The sequence below is a fragment of the Emys orbicularis genome, chromosome 20 (assembly GCF_028017835.1).
Source record: "Emys orbicularis isolate rEmyOrb1 chromosome 20, rEmyOrb1.hap1, whole genome shotgun sequence".
Lineage (NCBI taxonomy): Eukaryota > Metazoa > Chordata > Testudines > Emydidae > Emys > Emys orbicularis.
This window is the reverse complement of record NC_088702.1, coordinates 14,912,717-14,935,511: the sequence shown is the minus strand read 5'-3', so window position 1 is coordinate 14,935,511 and position 22,795 is coordinate 14,912,717. Positions and strand designations below refer to the sequence as shown.

The 22,795-nt window shown below is 48.7% G+C and overlaps 1 protein-coding gene across 1 annotated transcript; it reads right to left on the bottom strand.

The window, feature by feature from the left end:
• Positions 1-1,036: 1,036 nt before the first annotated feature.
• Positions 1,037-20,951, bottom strand: LOC135892662 (IgGFc-binding protein-like). The gene is made up of 12 exons (XM_065420457.1): positions 20,703-20,951; positions 19,514-20,168; positions 18,097-18,425; positions 13,273-13,846; positions 11,563-12,161; positions 8,997-9,561; positions 7,299-7,894; positions 6,590-7,160; positions 6,187-6,397; positions 4,083-4,446; positions 1,479-1,765; positions 1,037-1,061 (listed from the first exon to the last, which is right to left on the bottom strand). Exons 1-12 carry the CDS (start codon positions 20,949-20,951, stop codon positions 1,037-1,039), a joined length of 5,025 nt encoding a protein of 1,674 aa, XP_065276529.1.
• Between the last annotated feature and the right edge of the window lie 1,844 nt (positions 20,952-22,795).

The window sequence follows — 22,795 nt, the reverse complement described above, 5'->3', positions numbered from 1 at the left end:
GACTGAGAGCATCTGCCCCAGCCCCGCACCTCGCTCTGGGGCCATAAAGATGACACAAGAAGAATTGCCCCAGGAAAGGAGCAGTGTAAGGCTGGCAGGGGCAGACCTGTGCTGTCCACCTCATAAGTCCCAGTGTATGGGTCACAGGGCGAGAGGGGTAGTCTTCACAGTCTGCGGCCCTGCAGCAATACTGGGCTGATCCAGGCTGTGAAGCAGCCCTGTTATAAACCAAAGCAGCCCGTGGCTGCTCTAATTTATGCCAGGGGCTGAAGCAGAAGCAGAGCAAAGGTGGCACAGAACAGAATCAGAGCCAATGTCTTTACTCCAACAAAAGTGGTACTGCAGGTAGCCATGGTCAGTGGTTTCCATATCACAGGTGCTGGGTGGGGGCGGGGGGTTCCTAGCTGCCAGCCCTGAAAGTGTCTTCTGGGATTCAAGGGTATGTCTACACTTCAATCAGGAGGGGTGACTGCAGCATGGGTAGGGCTATCTGAGCTAGCTTTGATCAGGGTGGTGGCACCGGCTAGCTGCCTGACCATTAGCCTGTCTCTGACCCTAGATAGGTGCTCGAGCAGTTAGTCCAGGCTATTTTTACAGTCACTGCCATTTTTAGCAAGCTAAGTCGATCCAAGCCAGCTCAGGTACACGTAAACGAGCTGCAATCACACCTGATTGCAGTGTAGACATACCCTAAGAGTCAATCTGGGGTCTTTCCTTCTTAGGCACCAATGCCAGCATAACACCGACAGACCCCTGTCCTCGGTGGGCGGAATCAAACCTGGGATCTCTGGAGCTTAGTGCATTAGCTTCTACTGCATTAGCTAAAAGCCATATGGCCCTTAGCTAAGGCGGTAGAGCAGACTCATTAATCTCTCTCTAAGTGGTCTTGATGCCACTAGATGGGACAGAACACCACACCCAGGAGGTGTGGGGATTACACCAGCAGTACAGGTTCACCTTCAGGGAACCTGCTCAACCCTATTGGATACAGGGGGGTTGCACAGGCGTAAGTGGTTGGAACAAAAACAGGACCATCTCACTCTTTCAGGGCCGCATTGGATCTACAGGGCCAACAGGAGGAAGTGCAATTTTGTAGGACTGGTTGAAATTTTGATGTCAAAGCTGTCGTGCCAACAGACAACCAACTGGGGTTTCATTTTAAATGATCATTTTCAAGGAGAGCATCAGCTTTCCTTGAACATTTTTGACTTTTTTCATCCAAAAAACAATCGTAGATCCTCCAGCACTGAGCATTCTGTAATCAAGCCTGGATGCTTTTCTAAAAGATCTGCTCCAACAGGAATTCTTTCGAGGCAGGTCTCTGGCCTGTGTTACACAGGTGGCAGGACTAGATGATCACAATGGCCCCTCTTGGCCTCGGAATGTAGGGAATCTATGAACCAAGCCAACCACATGATCACACCTGTGGAGAGTGAATAGCCAGGCTGTCTAAAGCAGCCCTTTGAAGAGCCACTTACCTTCTTGAGAGGTTTCGCGCCCTCCAAGCTTCAAACATGTCCGTGATGTTCCCCACAACCTGCCCGCTGGGCAGCCGCAGGTCATCGGAGATGTCGCCGTTGAAGTTCCCGCAAGGTGCACACAGCTTGTTAGCCAGGCTCTCGCTGACTGTCACTGTCACCTCCCCGCTCAGGCTGAACAGAATCTTTATTCTAGAGCCCTGAACAATCATGATGGTGCCCTGAGACTCACTTACAGACAAGGTTCTGGATACGTTCACTGGGAGCTGCCTTTGGTGCCCTCTCACCTGGAAGGCACAGAGAAGGAGGTCAGAGAAAAGCTGGGCACCATGGGAGGGAGTGAGACAGAGATAGTCTATGGACCCCAGTACAAGGCAATGGGGTCTGGAGTCGCTAGGTCAGATTTTGCTCTCAAACAAGTGTAAAACCCGAGTAAATCCATTGCAGTCAGGGGAGTAACTCTGGATTGAGACTGATGTAACTGAGAGCAGGCTCTGCCCCTCCACTCTGGGAGATGAGCCTCTCTCTTTCCAATTCGTCTTCTCCTCATTGCATGGTGTGACTAAGGGAATCATCTCTCCTTTTTCTTACGCTAACAAGGTCTTCGTTAGCTCACGTTTCTGTAATTAGTGGCATTATTTCTATTGCAACAGCCCCCGGAATCCCAGGGGTGGTTCAGGACCTCTTTGTGCCAAGTGCTGTACAAACACAGACCAAAAGCACAGTCTTCATCCCAACGAGCTTACAGCCTAATGCTTCATTTTCAGTCAGAAGAAATGTGGGTCAGATCTAATCATATTGACTGTGAAGGGCAATAAATTGGGGCCATCAGTCAACTGAGGCAGGGAGATCCAGCCCAGAACAAGTATTCGACTGGTTCTCAGGAAACCTGGGTTCTGTCCATGGCTCTGTTACTGACTTCCTGTGTGACGTTGGTCCATGTATCCTTTATCTCCCTTTGTGTCTATTTAGTTGTATGCTCTGTGTGATAGAGACCCTGATCTCAGGTGGGTAGGGACTCTCAGGTCTCTTGCTGTGTGTCTGGGCAGCACCCGGCATAATGGGGCCCTGATCTCAGGTGGGCAGGGACTGTCTCTCGCTGTGTGTCTGGGCAGCACCCGGCACAACGGGGCCCTGATCTCAGGTGGGCAGGGACTGTCTCTCGCTGTGTGCCTGGGCAGCACCCGGCATAATGGGGCCTGATCACAGTTGGGCCCCGTTGTGCTGCCATATTTGGGTGTCCTGATTCCCAGTTTCCCACCCCCCTACTTTAATAGAAATAATAATAATAACTGATACAGAGAATATCAAGCTCCCTCAGAACATATTTCTTCAGTCATTAGAACCAAACTCAAAGCAGGTTTGTTTTAAGGTCTGTAAATACACAGATTAGAGCTGGAGGGGGGTGGAATGGTTTTCCAGTATTGCCACAAGTTTTTGAGAGTTTGAAATTTTTTCTCGTCCTGAATCAGTACGGGAAGTCTTCAAAAACTTCGCAAACCAAAAATCTGAATTTTTGCTTCTTTGTTTCGGGCCAATCAAAATGTTTCATTTCAGTAAAGTTGTGTCATTTCTATTTTGACTTTTTCCTTTTAACTTTGTTTTTAGACTAATTCGTTTAAAATTTGAAACACAAAGTTATACTGAAATGGAAAACCAGAATTTTTCATTTTGAAAATATTGAAATGTTTCGTTTTGAGCATGTGGGAAAATCCTTTTTCAGAGTTTTTTTCCCACTTAGGAGCTTCGTCAAACCCAAGCCTGTTTCACAAAAAGTTTTGGGTTCAACGAACAGGCATTTTTTGTCCAAAAAATGATATGTCAAAAATCCTGCCCATAACACAGATATGCATTTTTCATCCTTGTTTCTGGCTGGGACCAGGACTAGATCTACTCAAATCATCATCATCATCCTGATCTACAGATCTCACACGGTTTACAAAGGTGAGTGTCAACATTCTGTTAACATTCATCCCAGTGGTTGCATGGTTAAATACCCTGGTGAAGGTCTTTTGCTCACCACAGCTTCTTACAGCTACTGCAGGTGAGACTGCTGGCATGTCAGGAACAGCCTTGCTATTGGTGGCAGCACAAGCTCACCATTAGAGGAGGAGGTTAGGGTCTCCCAGCTCTGTGTGGTGCTTAATTCACTGGCTAGATGAGTGGGCTAAAATTCAGAACGCATGGGTTTTAGTCCCACCCCTGGAAGGGGAGTTGGGTCTAGTGGATTAGAGCAGGAGTGAGCTGGGAACCAGGACTCCTGGGTTCTTGCTCTTGGAAGGGAATAGGGTCTAGTGGGTTTGAGTGGGGGGCTGGGAGTCAGAACTTCTGGGTTCGATCTGTGGCTCTAAGAGAGAAGTGGGGTCTAATAGGGGTGAGCTGGGAGCCAGGACTCCTGGGATCTATCCCTGGGTCTAGAGGTTAGAGCAGGGTCCTAACAGGAGTCCTGCACTCTATTCCCAACTCAGTCACTGACTCACCGTATGACTTTGGGCAGATCACTTCCCTTCAATAAAGCAGGGATCTTAATAGTGACTCACCCCCTCCCCCAGATTTTTGCCCCTCCCCCTTGGTTTAGGGTGTGCTAACCCAGCCTCCTCTTACCCAAATCTCCTTTTTCTTATTGACATGGATAAGATCCTCGCCGAAGAAAACGGAGATGCCATCAGGAATGGCCAAGCCACCTTCTCTGAACACACTGACCACCATCCGGAACCAGGGGAGGTCGACCCCTTCACAGAGGGAAGACACCTCGTAGGCCCCGTCAAGGAGGACTTCCCTCTCGACACCATCAAAGGAGGTGAACCATATTCCTGGGGCCAGCGTGCACCGGCCCACCTGCTTCACGCAGCTGCGCACCCCATTCCTGAGCATGCATTTCTCCTCTTCGGTACAGTTTGTTTCCTCACAGATGACCTCGCCTGAAGCGTGGCAGGTGCAATTCTCGGAGCAGTTGCTGGACACAAGGCTCTCCCCGGCCTTCAGGGAAATACCCAGACAAGCAACTTTGTTAAGTGAACACAAAGGGAATCACACCTCGGCAGGAGGGACTGGAAGCAGCAATGTATAGAGCTATAGGAAAGCCCCGCCATGAGAGGATCAATAGAGAGAAGACGTCAAGGACCTTCCAGAAGCAATAGCTTAGCAAGGCTGATCACAGAGAGAAAGAGCAGGTGGATACAGCAGCGATAAAGAAAGCAAGGTATGGGATTGACCTTACTGAGGTCTAATAACATCAAGCCCCAACACCTAGCAACATCCCCTGCCCAAGGTCTGACAACAAGGGGGGCGGCTGCAGTGTTGATTTTCATGTGAAAGGCAGATTTGCCAACCAGAAATTAGGTTTAGTCCCACCAACAATTTTCTTTACACACAGTCAATGCTCTTGTTTCCCAGGAACCAGACTGGAGGGGAAGAGCCTCATATTCCACTCGCTGCCCCCCTGAACTAAGGCTGGATCGGAGCTGGTCCCCTGGAGGGGAAAGGCCCCAACTCGCATTCCCCACCCACCTAAGCCAACCAATCCTCCCACCCTGGGCTGTATCAGAGTCAGATGCCCCTAGAGGAGAAAAGACCTGTGTCCCATTTCCCCAACCCACTAAGCCAGGCAGTCCCTCTGACCTGGGCCTGGCTCAGAGCTGGCACCCCTAGAAGAGCAAGGCCCTGTGTCCCATCCCCTGTACCCCTAAGCCAGTCAGTCCCCCTAGTCTGGGTCTGGATCAGGGTTAGGCCCCCTGGAGGGGAATGGCCCGTTTCCCATTCCCTAGACACTTCCCTACTTTACACTTGCTCAGTCTCCAACATGCTGGACAGTTTCATTCCCTCATGGTATTTCCTTCCAGCTCTGTTTTACAATCTCCTGCAAACAAACTTCATCTCAATACCTGGCTATCTGGATACCTGTCTGATCGGAGCCCATGCTCAGAACCTTCTGGGAGTCACATTATATCCCAGGTTACCGGGCAGTTCCTTAGATCAAGCCACCGAGGCTGCTTAGTGAGGTCCATAAACTGTGAGCATCGTTGATCAAGTCTGCCCTGCATGGGCAATTACACAGAACCAATGAAACTCTCAAAGACCTGACACCTCCACAGGATGCTCTGAGTTCAGCGTAAAGCTGGGAAAAGATCTTCTGGGAGCAGCTTTTGCTTTGGTTATTCCAAAGGCCTGTCCTGGAATATAGAAAACCATCCCTGTTCTCAGTGGTGGCAGATGGCAGAACAAGAAGCAATGGTCCCAAGTTGCAGTGCGGGAGGTCTAAGTTGGATATTAGGAAAAAATATTTCACTAGGAGGGTGGTGAAGCACTGGAATGGGTTACCTAGGGAGGTGGTGGAATCTCCATCCTTAGAGGTTTTTAAGGCCTGGCTTGACAAAGCCCTGGCTGGGATGATTTAGTTGGTGTTGGTCCTGCTTTGAGCAGGGGGTTGGACTAGATGACCTCTTGAGGTCTCGTCCAACCCTGATATTCTATGATTCTATGATCCCTGTAATAGAAATGATGGGCCCCATGTTTTGTATGCACAGCTGCCATTGACTGCAGTGGAAGCCGCATGGGTGACCCTGAGGGCAGGATTTGGCTATAGGTTTTAGGTATAGCCGCATAGTAGGATACAGGACATGCCACTCTACAGGCACTCTAACCCCCATTGAGAATCCCATTGCCAGAGGAGAATGGCAGAGTCTGGGAGAACAGATGGACAAATAACCCAGCACCCACCTTGATGTAGCATCCGTTGTGCACACAGCCACACCTGTCCATGGAGACGCATGCCTCCCCATTGGACACATATTCTGGATCACACCAGCAGCCTTCAAAGCACTTCCCGGTGCATTGGGCAGGGGCAAACAAGCTGGCACAGGTGAAATCGCAGGATCTGGTACACAGCTCGTAGTGGCTGTTAGCCGGGCAGGCGAAGGCTGGAGGGACAGAAGAAAAATTACGACCATCACAGACAGAAAGCCAAGTTAAGGTGAGGTCTCCCACCTAAATAAACAGAAGCTCCTACTTAGCCTAGAAGTCTGAGATGCATTGTGGAGGTTGGACAGCACAAGAACCACAGCAGCTATGGGTTAATGAAGTACAGATTGTAGATTGTCCTGTAGACTTACGGCAGAAGGAGGCCGTTCTCCAGGTCTCGATCTTGGCCCCAGCTGCCTGGCACGCAGCCACATAGGCCTGCAGGCTCCGGCAGAGAGTCTCTCCCCTTCCGTTGGTGGCACACATGTCATAGAGACAGTGGTTGAAGTACTCAACAGGACTGACTATCGAGTGACAGTCTCTGAAGGGACCTGAGGTGGCCGGGATCAGCCCACAGGAGCTCTCAGTCTGGTACGGCGCTGTCTGGGCTGCATCACAGATGGGGCACTTCTCACCACAGCCATCAGAGCATGTGGCACCATCAACAGGCACCTTCCAGGAGGCGACAAATTCATCCACATTCTGGGTACTCTTCACACCGGGCAGCAGGAGATCATCGTTCTTGTCATCGTTAAAGTTGCCACACAAGCCGCACACATGTCCCTTATAGGTGCTGGGGACGGACAGTAGGAGGTAGGAGGCAGTGTCGTAAAAGACTTTGAGACCAGAGGCTGATTGGACAATGATGTTGTTCCCCTCTTGGTTGATCCAAAGTTTCCCATCATCCGTAGTGAGTGGGAGGGTGTAGAGCTCACCACCCACCTGTGCCAATGAGAGGGAAATTCACCCGTCACTAGTGGGGACTCAGCAGTGGTGTCCTGGTTATACACACACACACACACACACACACACACACACACCATTAGCACTAGGTAAGTCTAATCGCAAACAGGGACTTACCACAATCTTCCACTTCCTCCCACTCTCCATGGCGATGGTGTAATCATGTAGGGAGACCACCACCGTCCTTGTCACAGCCATGTGGCCACCTCCAGGGCTCTCATTCTCCACCACCACGGAGAAGTTCTCCAGTCCAGAGTCTCTGCTGCAGACCTTGGCTAAGGTGTAAGTGCAGGAGCCCTGGAAGTCAAAGGCCCGTCCGTCAAAGGAGATGTAGTGAGATCCGCCAGATGCGACGCATGTTCCATAGCCCGTGGCATGGCAGCCCAGGACTCCGTTCTCCACCCTGCACTCCTCATTGGCTCCACAGGAGGCCTTCTGGCACGCAACGACCCCATTGTCTTTGCAAAGGCAGCGTTCCTGGCAGGAGGCGCTGGGGTAGAACTCCTCTCCCTTCTTGTAATACATGGCCTGGTGCACACAGCCACACTGTGCGACAGGGATGCACTTGTCACCACTCAGGGTGAATCCAGCATCACAGAAACACCCTTCAGCACAGGGTTTGTCACACTGATCTAGAGCCCACAGGTCGTTGCAGTTGGAAGGGCAGCTAATTCCACAGAGTTCGTAGTGAGAGTTAAGGGGGCAGGTGGGTCCTGAAGAAAAAGAATTCAGAGAGAATTTGAATTTCTGTGTGAGGAGAAATGTGGTTGAACTAAGAAATCATCTTGGTCAATGTTGTTGAAAGTCTCTTTCTTTTCACATCCATTAGGATATGGTTAGAGCAGGGGACTGGGAATCAGGACTCCTGGTCCTAGTTTCATCTCTGGGAAAAGTATAGTCTAGTGATTAAATTAGGGGAGTGGCCATCAGGACTCTTGGGTTCTATTCCCATCTGTTGGATAAAGGGTCACCTCTTGACTAGAATAGTGGGAGTCTGCATTCATGCATTATGTTGCAAGCAGGGGGGCTCCGAACTCCTGGGATCTTTTTCTAGCTCTGCTACCTATTTATGGAGGACCCCCTTGGCCAAATAATTTGCCAGCTGTTTTCCTAATTTTCCCAGCCGATCAAATGGGGATAACAATACTTACCTATCTCACAGTGACTTACAAGACTTAATGAATGTTATAAAATGTTTCTACTTCTCTAAATGCCAAAGTATTAATTCAGTTTACTCTGGAAAGGCAAAGTGTAAGGCTTGATCTACACTACAGACTTATGTCAGTATAAGTACATCACTCAGGGATGTGGAAAATCCACACCCACACAGTTATACTGACCGAACTCCTGGTGTAGACAGTGCTATGGCGACAGGAGGGCTTGTCCCATTGCCATAGCTACCGTCTATCAAGGAGGTGGATTAACTACGCCAATGGGAGAAGCTCTCCTATTGGCATAGGTTGCGTCTTCACTAAGTGCTACAGTGGCACAGCTGCATCTGTGAAGCTGCAGCTCTGTAAGTGTAGACAAGCCATGAAAACACCAGGAACAGAAAAGATGAGCTCTAAGAGAAAGTTTACAGGACATCTAGACATTAAGTAACATGATACAGAATGAAAAAAATATTTCAGGGACTAAAATTTTAATTGCATGTTGGAAATGTCTAGGGCTAGAATCTGTAACAAAGCTATCGCACACTGTAAATTAAAACTCAGAACTGGGTGGGTGAACAATTCTGACCCCACCCTGCAGAGGGCGCTGGCGCACATGTGCAGTAGCCAGTCCCTAAAGCAGAGTCCCGCAGGCGACACTTACTGCAGAATGAGGGCGATCTCCACTGCCCTATCTGGATGCCCCTGGCCTGGCAGGATGTGACGTAGGTGCTGATTGCGCTGCACAGTGTGTCCTGGTGACCCTTGTATTGGCAGGTGTCAAAGAGACAATCATCAAAGAAGGGAGCTGGGTCGATAGCCCCGTGGCACCATCTGAATGGCCCGTTCTGTTGGGTGAGGACCCCACAGTACTGGTCTCCCTTATAGGGTTGTTTCTGAGCCTCACTGCAGACTGAGCAGTCCCCGGTGCAACTAGACGAGCACCCTGGGACCTCCCCCACCTTCCAGCTGTCAGCAAACTGAATCTCATCAGATGTCTGAGTTCCATCCTTCATGGTCAGATCGTCGCTGGGGTCCTGATTGGCATTGCCACAGAGGCCGCAGACAGCGTTGGCGTACGTATTGGGTATGATGACCCTGGCGTAGCTGTACCAGTCGAAGCTCACTCTCAGGTCGAAATTAGTCTGGATAAAGCCATGGACTCCACTGATGTAGGCCTTGAACTTGTGCTGATGGGAGAAGGGCAGGGCCACAAAGACACCATTGATCTGGAAAACATACAGTAGAGACTGTCAAGGACTTCACTCAGTGCACTCAACATGAAATAATTCCATTTCCACGGAGCAGCCATGGATGGTCTGGCTCCAGAATTTATATTTCTGAATTGGATGGAGGGTAACCTAGTGCATTAATATTTCATCCCATTGGCCCTTACTATAGCCCTTTCCTTTTCTAAAGCTCCTTCTATCCAAGGAGTGCTGCTCAGTTAAAGCATTAAAGACTAGAGCTGGGTGAAAAATCTCACACAAATAATGTACTTGCTCATAAATTCAGTTTTTGTTGACCAGAAACTATTTCTATATTTGATAAAAATTGGAGGGATAGTTGTGATGGAAAAAAAAATCAGGCTGGATGCACAAGGGGCCATATGCAGGAGCAGTTTCCTTTATAACCTTTAGCCCAGTCATTAGGACACTCACCCGGGATGTGGCAGACCTGGGTTCAGTTCCCCCCACTGCCTGATACAGAGCAGGATTGAACTTCGGTCTCACATTTAGTACCTACTGTTGAAGCTGTTCTACTTTGTATAACTAACTAGTCAATAGAGCAGGAATTTGAATGTGGGTCTCCCCCCTGCCCCAGCTGAGTGCTTAACAGACAGGTATAGAATCATTCTTATTCTTGCTCTCTGGGCCAGGGACTAGTTAAGTATTTTATACAAAGTGGAACAGCTTCAACAGGAGAGATTGAGGGCATATCAACACTACGGATGCTATGTGCTGCTGACGTGTCAAGGTCCAGACATGTCCTACGTTGATGGAAGGGGTTTTTCCAATGGAGGTAGGTAATCCACCTCCCTGAGCAGCGATAGCTAAGTAGATGGAAGAATTCTTCTGTCAACCTAGCTGTGTCTACACCAGGGGTTAGGTTGGCTTAACTACAGTGCTCGGGGGGGGGGGGGATTTTTCACACCCCTGAAAGATATAGCTTAGATTGATTTAAATTTTAAGCGTAGCCCTGCCCCAGAATATCCCATAGTCCAGTAGCTAGGGGACTCTCCAGCAAATTCAAATTCCTTCTCCAATTCAGGCAGAAGGCGGAATGGAATCCAGGTCTTCCACATCCCAGGTGATTGCTCACCCACTGGCCTAAAGGGAGTCATTAGCACCGCTGGCGACTGCATGAACCTAGCCCGTCATTTCCTTGTTTTTTTATTGCCCGGAAACAAAACAAAAAGTTTCCTTTCAAGTGGAACAGAATTTTTGTCAATATTTTCAGAACTGGCAGTGTATAAAAGAACCAGTTATTTGCCTAGCTCTACTCACAACAGCCCTGTGAAGTGAAAAGATCTTATTACCCCCTTTAGAGTTGGGGAAATAGGCCAGGTCTACCCTGTAATCTTACATTGGTATAACTACGTTGCTCTGGTGTGTGAAAAATCCACCCCCTGAGCAACGCAGTTACACTGACCTAACCCCAGTGTAGACAATGCTATGTCGATGGGAGGACTTCTCCTATCAACATAGCCACTGCCTCTTGGGGAGGTGGAATACCTATGCCGACAGGAGAAGATCTCCCATCAACGTAGTAGCATCTTCACGAAGTGCTACAGTGGTGCAGTTGCATCGGTGCAGTGTTTTAAGTGTAGACCTGCTCATAGAGGTACAAAGATAGGAAGCGACTTGCCCTAGGTTATTAAGCCAGTCCGGGGCAGAGAGAGGAATAAAATCCTAAGTGTCTGAATCCCAGCTCAAACCACTTCCCAGGAGTAGAATGCTGGAGCTTTAGTTCTTAGCACCGTCTGCTCTAACCTTCTAGTCCCCACAGCTGTGATGGAACCTAGGAGTCCTGGCTCCCAGCCCCCCGCTCCAACCACTGGACCCCACTTCCCTCACAGAGCCAGGGATGGAATCCAGGAGTCCTGATTCCCACCCCCTGCTCCAACCACTAGACCCCACTCCCTCCCAGAGCTAAGAAGACAACATAGAGCCCAGACAAGAGATCATTGAAATGACTTCCTGCATTCCCCAGTGATCCTGGGTCCCTACCTGGATCTTGCGTGGATGCTCCTGGCTCAAACTGATGGTCATGTTGTAGACATCTAAAGTCACTGTTTTGGTGAAGGACACGGCCTTACTGCCTCGGTTGTTGTTCTCCACTTTGACACTGAATGGGGTGAGTGTGGGGTCCTCGGAGCAGAGAGCCGCAAACTGGTAGATGCAGGTGCCGATGAAATCATACTTCTTCCCATCAAAGGTGGTGTAGTGAGGGTCTCCAGTACCTATGCAGGTGGAGTAGCTGATTGCATGGCAGCCACGGACCCCATTGACCACGGAGCATTTTTCTTTGGCCTTGCAACTGGTCTTCCTGCAAACCACTGTGCCCAGGCTGGAGTCACACCTGCACCGAGAGTGGCAGTTCTCATCGGCCCAGAACTCCTCACTGAGTTTGTAGTAGTGGCTGTTGTAGTCACAGCCGCAGCTCTCCAGGGGGACGCACTTATCAGTGCTGAGGACGTAACCATCATTACATTGGCAGGTCTCCACGCAGGGCTCCCGGCAGGAGGAGGGGGCAGTTCGGTCAGAGCAGCTGGCCGGGCAGGCGTTCCCACAGGCCTCATAGTGGCTGTTCTCAGGGCAGGGCAGGGCTGGGACAGGGTTGGAAAGGGGAGATTTAAAAATACAGGAAATGAATGAAACAACCTGCCTAAACGCAGTGAGAGCTACATACAAATTCTTACACGCAGTGCGTTATCCACCCTGCATGAAACAGCCAAAAGGAAAAGGATGGTGGAATTAACTTCTGCATTCAGGAACCAAAAAGCCATATATGTCTGCATCCAAATCTCACAGGCCATGAGTCAATCAGGGTCAGCTCTTGGGTATAAAGAACACTTAGGATCTGCAGGGAATGCTCAATAAGAGTACTCTCCTTTGAGTTAGTGCTGACCTTAATGGCACAGTGTGGCGCTAGGGGGCGCTGTTCTGCAAACAAAGGAGCCGGATATGATTAGGAGGTGCTCTCCACTTGAGTCCGTGCTGACTCCAATGCCCCATTGTTGCGCTAGTGGGCACTGTGCTTCAGGGAGTGGGGTGGAAGACGCAGTAGGGGATGGTCACTCCTTGGAATCCGTGCTGACTCCAATTCCCAAGGGTGACACTAGGCGGCGTTGTACTGCAAGGAGCAGAGTAGGGAGCTCAATAGGTGGTGCTCAGAGTCATTCAGTTGATCCCTATGCCCAAGAAACCCAGGCATTCACAACCCTATGCTTAGGTCATTCACCATCCTTTCCACCAACAGAGTGACCAGATGGGCTACTGGAACTGAGCTGAAACCAGATTTAACATTTCATGGGAAATACCAAGATTTTGGATTTTCTTCTGTTCCGAAAGGGAACGGAAATGAAATTCCTGTCCCAGACATTGTTGCAGGTCGATTGAAGCGTTTTATTTTGATAAAATCAAAACACTACTTTCTGATTTCAATCTTATAAAACTTTAAAAAATGTTTTATATATCTAAAAATAATTAGTTTTGTTGTCAAAAGTCGTTTCAAAATGAAAAATTGAAACGCTCCATTCTGAAATGTTATTGACATGCTTTGTCTCACTTTTTGAAATTAAATTTTGTCAAAATCTGAACTTTTTTCTAAACATTTTGAATTTGACAAGAATGGCACTTTTCCTCAAAACTCCGGTGGAATGAAAAACATCCAGGCTTCTCTACTGACTAGCCCGAACATACCCGTGTCAGACTCACCACAGCCAGATGGCATCCTCCAGTCATGGACGGTGACCCCGTGGTCTCTGCAGGTTGCTGCGTAGGCCTCCAGCGCCTGGCACAAGATTCTCGTAGCGCCCCTGTTCAGACACACGTCATAGGTGCAACCATTGAAGAACTCACTGGAGTTCACTCTGGAGTGACACTCTCTGAAGGGCCCTCCCGGTGCTTTGCTGATCAACCCACAGTGACTGTCGCCCCTGTACAGCTCCCTTGTGCTCTCATCACATGTCAGGCAGTTCTCTTGGCAGGAATCCCAGCAAAAAGGATCCCGGTCTTGGACTTTCCAACTGGCAGCCCAGCCCACGATGGAGGAGACTTTGGTGCCGCTGGCTGACGTCATGTCATCTTCAGGGTTCTGGTTGAAGCTCCCACATAGGCCACACGTGGCCCCATAATAGCTGCTGGGGAGGGTGATCACCAGATGCCAGTCCCAGTTGTATGCCACCTGGAGACCAAAGTCCGTCTGCAGGATGGCGCGGAAGCCGCTCTGATACACTCTGATTTTACCATCTGACAGTGTCACTGGGAGACTGGTGATCACGCCGTTTAGCTAGAGACAAGGACAGGATGGGGTGTTATTGCTCTTTCATCCTAACTTGTTCTTATTGCATATGTCATCTCACCACTCATTTCGACTGTACCTCATTGTCACTCTAACCAGTGGCATGTACAATAAGGGGCCAAATCCTTCATCATAAGAACATAAGAACGGTCATACTGGGTCAGACCAAAGGTCCATCTAGCCCAGTATCCTGTCTTAAAACAGTGGCCAATATAGCCCCTGTCAGGTGCCCCGGAGAGAATGAACAGAACAGGTAATCATCAAGTGCTCCATCCCCTGTCGCCCATTCCCAGTTTCTGGCAAACAGAGGCTAGGGACACCATCCCTGTTCATCCTGATTAATAGCCATCACTTTTTATCCATTCCTTACTCAGGAAGAGCCAGTGAAATCAATGCGAGTTGGCCTGAATATATTAAGAACAGGTTCGACAAACACCTGTCAAGGATGGTCTAGCTATACTTAATATTGCCTCAGCCCGGGGAGATGGACTTAGATGACCTCTTGAGGTGCTTTCTGGCCCTACATTTTTAGAATTCTGTATACAGTACTTATCTATCTACAATATCTACATACAGTATCTGTCTGTCTGCAGAATTCTCTATGCCTATCTATCCATCCACACTACCTAGCTATATTGACTAGTCACCTACAGAATTTAACCATCCATCCATCCATCAATCAATCCACCCACCCACTGATTTCTCTGTCCACATTATCTAGCTATATTATTTACCCACCCCAGTATCTATCTATAATATCTAATTATCTAGAGGTATCTAATATACAACCCATCTGATATATTTGCATGGCCCACATGACACATTGGGAATCTCCAGAATCTAAGCTTTCATTTTTATTTATTTATTTAATTGTTTGTTTAAAATATTTTTTGGCCTTTATGGCTGCAAGGAAAACCTTCCAAATGTGCCCCAAGTGTGACTAGTTTGGCAACATCTACCTGAGTCTGCAGAGAGCCTAAAACGATGACCCCCAATGGTGTAAACTCCACTGCCCCTACTAAGCGGATCAGAGCATCAACTGTAAAGCCCATGGATAACACTTCAGAGACAATACTAGCTATTATTAATCCCTGTGTGGCAAAAGTGCTTCCCCCACATAGAATTATAGAATCATAGGACTAGAAGGGATCTCGAAGGTCATCTAATCCCATCCCCTGCACTCATGGCAGGACTAAGTATTATCTAGACTATCCCTGAGAGGTGTTTCTCTAACCTGCTCTTAAAAATCTCTAATGATGGAGATTCCACAACCTCCCTAGGCAATTTATTCCGGTACTTAATCACCCTGACAGGAAGTTTTTCCTAATGTCCAACCTAAACCACCCTTGTTTAAACCCATTGCTTCTTGTCCTATCTTCAGATGTTAACGAGAACAATTTATCTCCCTCCTCCTTTTAAAAGCCTTTTATGTACTTGAAAACTGTTACCATGCCCCCCTCCCCCCAGTCTTCTCTTCTCCAGACTAAACACATCCAATTTTTTACATCTTCCCTCATAGGTCATGTTTTCTAGACCTTTAATTATGTTTGTTGCTTTTCTCTGGACTTTCTCCAATTTGTCCACATCTTTCCTGAAATGTGGCACCCAGAAGTGGACACAATACTCCAGTTGAGTCCTAATCAATGCGGAGTAGAGTGTAAGGGTATGTCTACACTGGCAAGTTTCTGCACAACAAGTTATACCACTTTTATTAAAGTGCTAGAATTAATCCACTGTTGCATGTCCACACTGTGCTCCTTGTGACTGTGAAGCGCATCCATATTAGCAGCTCTTGCAACGGCAAAGACAGCAGTGCATTGTGGTAGCTATCCCACTGTGCAACTGGCCGCAGAATGCTTTGGGAAGGGTTTGCAATGCCTCATGGGGCAGGCACAGCATCACATGATGCAGGTTTCCCAATCCCATTGCTCCATGGGCATCCTACTACATTGCCAGCTGCTTTTCAACTGAAGGGAGGCGGGGCAGATGTGTGACAGGGAGTGTGTGTGTGTGTATGTGTGTATGGAGGGGGAAGAGACAGCATAGGCACCGACTCTGTGGGTGCTCCGGGGCTGGACCACCCATGGGGCAGCTCCATGCCCCCCTGCCCAGGTCACCTCTACCTCCGCTCCACCTCCTCCCTTGAGTGTGCCGCGTGCCCGCTTTTTCCGCCTAGGTCCCAGCGCTTGCACCGCAAAACAGCTGTTTTGCACGGCTGGGAGGGAGGGTGGAGGAGGGGGAACGCGGTGTGCTCGGGGAAGAGGTGGGGCCGGGGCGGGGATTTGGGGAAGGGGTCCAATAGGGGCAGGGAGGGGGCGGAGTTGGGGAGGGGACTTTGGGGAAGAGGTTCGAATGGGGGTGGGGCAGGGGCGGGGAAAGGATGGAGTCGGGGCAGGGCCGGGGGGGGGGGGGCGTGAGCACCCATCGGCGCTGGAGAAAGTTGGCGCCTATGAGAGACAGTGTGTTTTGGGGGACAGAGAGTGTGTCAGCATGCTGTCTTGTAAGTTCAAACAGCAGCAGGAAGCAACCAGTCCTGAGGCAGGGAGAGGGGGGAACCCCGACATCAGCCCCTGCCTCCCTCCCCAGCTCTGTGCACAGAAATCTCTCTCTCTCACACACACACCTGCCTCTGTGTTCAACAGCACGAGCATTCCATATTAATGTTTTTTTGTGTCTCCGAGCAGATCAGCACAGCACACAAGGGCTGTCAGAAAGGGAGCTCTGAAAGGGGAGGGGCGCATGTCTCCAGGGCAGCCAAGTTCAAAACAATGAACAGAGCAAACACTTGAAGGATTCTGGGACACTTCTGGAGGCCAATCGATTGCTTTCTGCGCTGTGATGTGTTTACACTGCCAATACAGCGCTGGAGCCTCTGCGCTTTAAGGCTGACGACTCTCGTCAAGGTGGTTTTTTGCAATGCTGCAACTGAGCTGTTTCTGCGCACTAAGTGGCTTGGCCGTGTGTACACCTTGGGAGTTACACCGCTCAAAGCTGATTTACTGCGCAGTAACTTGCCAGTGTAGACAAGGCCTAAGAATTACTTCTTGTGTCTTGCTTACAACACTTCTGCTAATACATCCTAGAATGTTTGCTTTTTTTTGCAACAGTGAATCATGGCGTGTACAAATGCAATTTAGGTTGCATTAACAGAGTCATGGGAGGTGATATATCGCTCTACTTGGCACTGGTTAGGCCTCAGCTGGAGTACTGCATCCAATTTTGGTCACTGCTGTATAGAAAGGATGTAGAGAAACTGGAAAGGATCCAGAGGCGAGCAACAAAGATGATCAAAGGGATGGAATGCAAGTCAGATGAGTAAGGCTACGTTTTAGTCACGGGTATTTTTAGTAAAAGTCATGGATAGATCACGGGCAATAAACAAAAAGTCACGGCCCCCTGACCTGTCCATGACTTTTATAAAAAATACCTGTGACTAAATCTTACCTGCTGGGAGGGGGGCACTCCTGAAGACTGCTGCTGGGGGGGGTGGGTGGGGCAGCGCGGGGCGACGTTTCGCCTGGGGTGGGGCAGCCCAGGTCCTGCTGCAGCTAGCAGCGGCCCAGGGCTCCCTGATGCTGGGGGGGGGGGTGATTCTATGCATTTCCAACTGTTGACAAGAAGATGTGAGTAACAGTGTGTGGGGGGGGGGAAATTAGCATGGGTCATTATACAAAGTAAAAACTGTTTCCCCATGCTAATTCCACCCCCCCCCCCCACTGTTACTCTCACCTTCTTGTCAACTGTTGGAAATGGGCCATCCTGATTATCACTACAAACGTTTTTTTTCTCCTGCTGATAATAGCTCACCTAATTGTTCACTCTCGTTACTCTCGTTACAGTTGGTATGGCAACACCCATTTTTTCATGTTCTCTGTGTATATATATCTTCCTACTGTATTTTCCACTGCATGCATCCGATGAAGTGGATTTTAGCCCACGAAAGCTTATGCTCAAATAAATTGGTTAGTCTCTAAGGTGCCACAAGTACTCCTTGTTCCTTTCTTTCTCTGTCCCTTATATAAGAGGGAGAGCCTTCTCCCATGCATCTTCTAACACCTGAAACAACAGCCCCACCTTGTCCAGGTTAGAAACGTCACCTGAAAACATCTTTCTTCCCATTTGCCTGTGTCTTTCTCACATCCCCTGATTCTATGATACCATTTGTGAGGGATAGAGACTATGACAAATCACTGTAGGTTATAAGTCCAAAAGGTGCAGTCCTGAAATCAGAGACTTACCCGGACTTTGCCAACTTCCCTCTTGTAGATGGAGATGTTGTACCCATAGACATAGATGTTGGTCACTCGTAGAAAGGAGATGGCCTGGCTGCCCCTGTTATCATTCTTCTCATCGATGGTAAAGTGCTCCAGGGAGCGGTCGTGGCCACAGTACTTGGCAATGGTGTAGGTGCAGGTGCCCTGGAAGTCAAACGTCAGGCCATCAAAGGTGTGATAATGCGGGTTCCCCCAGCCCCAGCAAGTTCCCACATAGTCAGGAACACATGTCGCGTGGCCATCCTCTGTCTTGCATGTCTCCTTGGTTCGGCATTTCAGGGCATTGCAGGTTTCTGAAAGGAGAAAGCCCAGTCACATCAACAGAGTGGGGGACTCAAGTCAAGTGCCTAGATCTGCAAGATCTAGGGAAGCAAGATCTGCCATGGGCAGAGCATTCATGCAGAACCAACTGAACCAACCAAGGCATGCTGAGGATACTCAACAGAACTTGGCTTGCTGCAAGCTCTGGTCCCAGTCCAGCTAAACACTCAACTGTGTGAGCAGCTCCACTGAAACCAATGAGGTTACTCACATGTTTAAAGTTATGCGTGAGCTTAAATGCCCCTGGTTCTGATCCAGCACACCCTCAATAACCCATTGCTGTGGCACTGAAGTAATTGGCTAATTCCCACTGACTCCTTTGGGAGTGGCATTTCAGTCCATATATCAGTGAGCAGGCCCGCTGAAGGCGCAGGGGGGAAGGGAGCATTGCCCAGGGCCCGGGCGATTTAAAAGGGCCAGGGGGCCCCAGGCGTTGCTGCGGTAGCAGCCAGGAGCCCCGGGTCCTTTCAAATCACCGAGGTGGGCCTCAGGGCTCCTAGGCGCGCAGGGGGTGGTACCTACGGCAGCGAAGGCAGCCAGGCGGGCATGTGGAAGTCCTGGCCGTGCCGGAAGAGCACGCCCAGCAGAGCAGCTGCCCTGGGGCCCGGAATTGCTGTCGGCAGGCCTGTCAGTGGGAGCCACACGTGCTAGGGGTTAAATTCTGAGAGTTGTAAGCACCTTTGACTCCCACGTATTTCAATGGGAGAAAAAGTTAATCTCCTGGGTCTCCCCTCCTAACGCCTGGATCTTGCACAGCTTTGTTCTTATCCTGTTTCACTCTGAAGACCACTAGAAATGTTCCACAGACTCCTATGGCCCATAGACACTGAACTACACCATTGCCTGCTTGCTAGATACATTGCACTTATAGCCAAATTGCAGATAAGCTACCTGTCTCATTTTTTCAGGCTTGAGAGTTCTTCGAGGGGAGACTACTAGGGTACACTTAACCAAACAAAGGAAATCCTACAGAATATGGGGAGATCTACCCTAAAACTCTGTGCAAACACCAGTGCCCCAGGAACCTGGATATTCCCATCCCCATACACAGGTCACTCACCATCTCCTCCATCAACAGGGGAAACTGTCAGATTAGTCCCATTGCCACCTGTTTCGTCAGAATACCAACTTCCAGATTCATCACAGCTGGACGGTGTCCTCCAGTCATAGACAGTGACTCCATGGTCCCCGCAGGTGTCGGCGTAGGTCTCCAGCACAACACAGAGAATGGTCTTGTTCCCCTCATTCAGACACACGTCATAGATGCAGTTGTCAAAGACATTTTCGGGGCTCACCGTGGAGTGACACTCTCTGAAGGGTCCTCCCGCTACTTTACTGATCACCCCACAGTGACTGTCATCCCCATACAGATCTCTCTTGCTCTCATCACATGTCAGGCAGTTCTCTTGGCAGGAATGCCAGCAAAAGGGGTCCCGGTCTTGGACTTTCCAACTGGCAACCCAGTCCACGATGGCGGAGACTTTGATGCCGTCGGAGGACATCATGTCGTCTTCTGGGTTCTGGTTGAAGTTCCCACAAAGACCGCACATGGCACCATAATAGCTGCTGGGGAGGGTGATTTCCAGATGCCAGTTCTTGTTGTATCCCACCCGGAGGCCAACGTCCGTCTGCATGACAGTGCTGAGGGCTTTCTGGTACAGTCTGATTTTACCGTCTTTCAGCGTCACCGGGAGACTGGTGATCACACCGTTTAGCTAGAGACAGACAGGAGGGGAGGAACATGAAGGGCATTATTCTTCTTTCATCCTCACTTGCAATTACTCCAAATGCAGTCTCACCATTCATTTTGGCTGTTATTCATTGTCACTCTAACCAGCAGCAAGTAAAATAATGGTCAAATCCTTAATCACTTTTTACTCATTCCTTATTCAAGAAGAACAACTGAAATCAATCCAAAGTCCCTGAATAAACACAGTATTTATCTAGCTTCACTATCTACCTACAGTATCTGTTTCCAGAATTCCCTATATCTCTATGTAGATTCTACCTATCGGAAATAGCTATCGATCTAGCCACAAAGTCTTGTTTTTGATCTCTATCTCTCTATCTATGATAAGGTTTTCAAACATACAGATCATACAGAGCAGATGTATTTATGTACTTGTATTGCTCACGTGACATATTCAGCTGACGGCATCTGTTTGGGATTCTGTTTATGTGAGACACTACACAAAAGTACTGTGCTTTGTAGGTCGAAAAGTGCCAGAGCCCTGAGCTGGGAGACTCACCCGGACTTTGCCAACTTCCCTCTTGTAGATGGAGATGTTGTACCCATAGATGTAGACGTTGGTCACTCGCAGAAAGGAGATATCCTGGCTCCCCCTATTGGCGTTCTTCTCATCAATGGTGAAAGGCTCCAGGGTAGCGTCACTCCTACAGTATTTGGCCAGGGTGTAGGTGCAGGTGCCCTGGAAGTCAAACTTCAGACCATCAAAAGTTTGGTAGTGCATGTCCCCTGAGCCCAAGCAGGTTCCCATGTAGTCAGGAATACATGATGTGTGGCCATCCTCAGTCTGGCATGTCTCTTTGGTCCGGCATTTCCGAGCTTTGCAGGCATCTGAAAGAAAACATGTTGGTCATAACAACATGGCAGGGAACTCAAGTCCAGTATCTAGGCTTCTAAGTGCTACAGTAGTATAAATAATCATAATCATCATCTATATATAATAAAGCATTAAGGCATGTACCTATGCCATGCCAAGAGTCCTAGACCATTGTGATTTAGAGGTATCTCAACCAATCACCACCCTTACTCTATACCTAGTTTGTACTCAACAATTTCATTGGTTGTAATGAGTCAGCGATATAAGGGAGACTGCCCCACAGTTCTTTAAAGATTGATTCACCACCCATGCAATTTAACACAAACTCGCCAACGCAGTCCACATGCCCAAACAAATCAACACAAAATCCCCAAACATGATCCCCCAGACACACACCCCTCATTTGTCACCCACACAATTCAACACAAAATTCTTCAGTCCAGTCCCCCTGATACAAATTAACACAACCACCAACACGACAACACAGCCAGCACATGATAACCCCAAACACATAGCTCGTCATCATAGCAAACACTCCTCTTTCACCACCTTCCAAAATTTCCCAACACAACTATGACACTCTGAATCTCGGGGAAACACCCTGCAGCCCCATGTTCATCCTTATAATATGATTGTATGATGAAGGCTCATGATGCACTGAGCATTGTTGTTATAGTGATGTTATAATAATTGTTATTATAGTAATCTTATAGGTTGTAATTTCATGTATAGAGTTATGAGGCTGAAAATGTATCCTCATGGCTTAAAACAAGCCCAGGCAAAACTCTCCAGGAACAGAGGGGCAGTTCATACCTCATCAGGACAAACCCAGCCCAGCCTCACAGGAACAAAGGACACCGGCCTAGACAGCAACAAAGGATCTGTGGGACTATCGAGTGAGTCACCCCCCTTCCCTTGGTCAGTCAGGGACTATGATGAGGTAAAGCTCACCTGACCCTGAAAGGTGTGTGTGTGTGGGGGGGGGAAGCCAAGAGGGAAGAAAGAACATGATAAAAGGGAGAGACGTTTGCCATGCTCCTCCTCTTTCTTCCACCTCCATCTACAGACATCACCACCAAGCGACAGAAGCACTGATGAAAGGGGAGAGCCTGGCTGAAGGGCAACCAGTCAGACTTTGGTGAGAAGCATCTACATTTATAAGGGCACTGAAAGTGTTAAGATCAGCTTAGAATGCATTTTGCCTTTATTTCATTTGACCAAATCCGACTTGTTGTGCTTTGACTTATAATCATGTAAAATCTATCTTTTGTAGTTAATAAATTTGTTTGTTTATTCTACCTGAAGCAGTGCATTTGGTTTGAAGCATGTCAGAGACTCCCCTTGGGATAACAAGCCTGGTACATATCAATTTCTTTGTTAGATTGATGAATTCATATAAGCTTGCAGCATCTAGCGGGCATAACTGGACACTGCAAGATGGAGGTTCCTAGGGTTGTGTCTGGGACTGGAGATATTGGCTAGTGTCATTCAGTTGCACAATCCAAGCAGCTTACATGCTAGAGGCTGTGCATGAACAGCTCAGGAATGGGGGTTCTCACAGCAGAGCAGGGTAAGGCTGGCTCCCAGAGTTGAGGATTGGAGTGACCTAGCAGATCACTGGTCCAAATAACACCAGGGGAACATCACAACAACACAAACACTTGCCCACCTATATTTAGACTTACCATAAAACAATAAACATCAGTGGCAAAGCTGTGGGTTATCAGTTAAAAACAATAATAATAGCATGGGAGAGCCAGACTGGTCATGAGCACAAC

Bases quoted from the DNA above. Each gene is read 5' to 3' on its own strand.
- LOC135892662 (XM_065420457.1), bottom strand. From the start codon at position 20,951: ATGGGAACCTGCTTGGGCTCAGGGGACATGCACTACCAAACTTTTGAT. The intron at 12,162-13,272 runs GTGAGTCTGACA...ACCCTGTCCCAG, and splicing joins GAGGATGCCATCTGGCTGTG to CCCTGCCCTGCCCTGAGAAC. The intron at 4,447-6,186 runs GTTATTTGTCCA...GGCCGGGGAGAG, and splicing joins TACATCAAGGTGGGTGCTGG to CCTTGTGTCCAGCAACTGCT.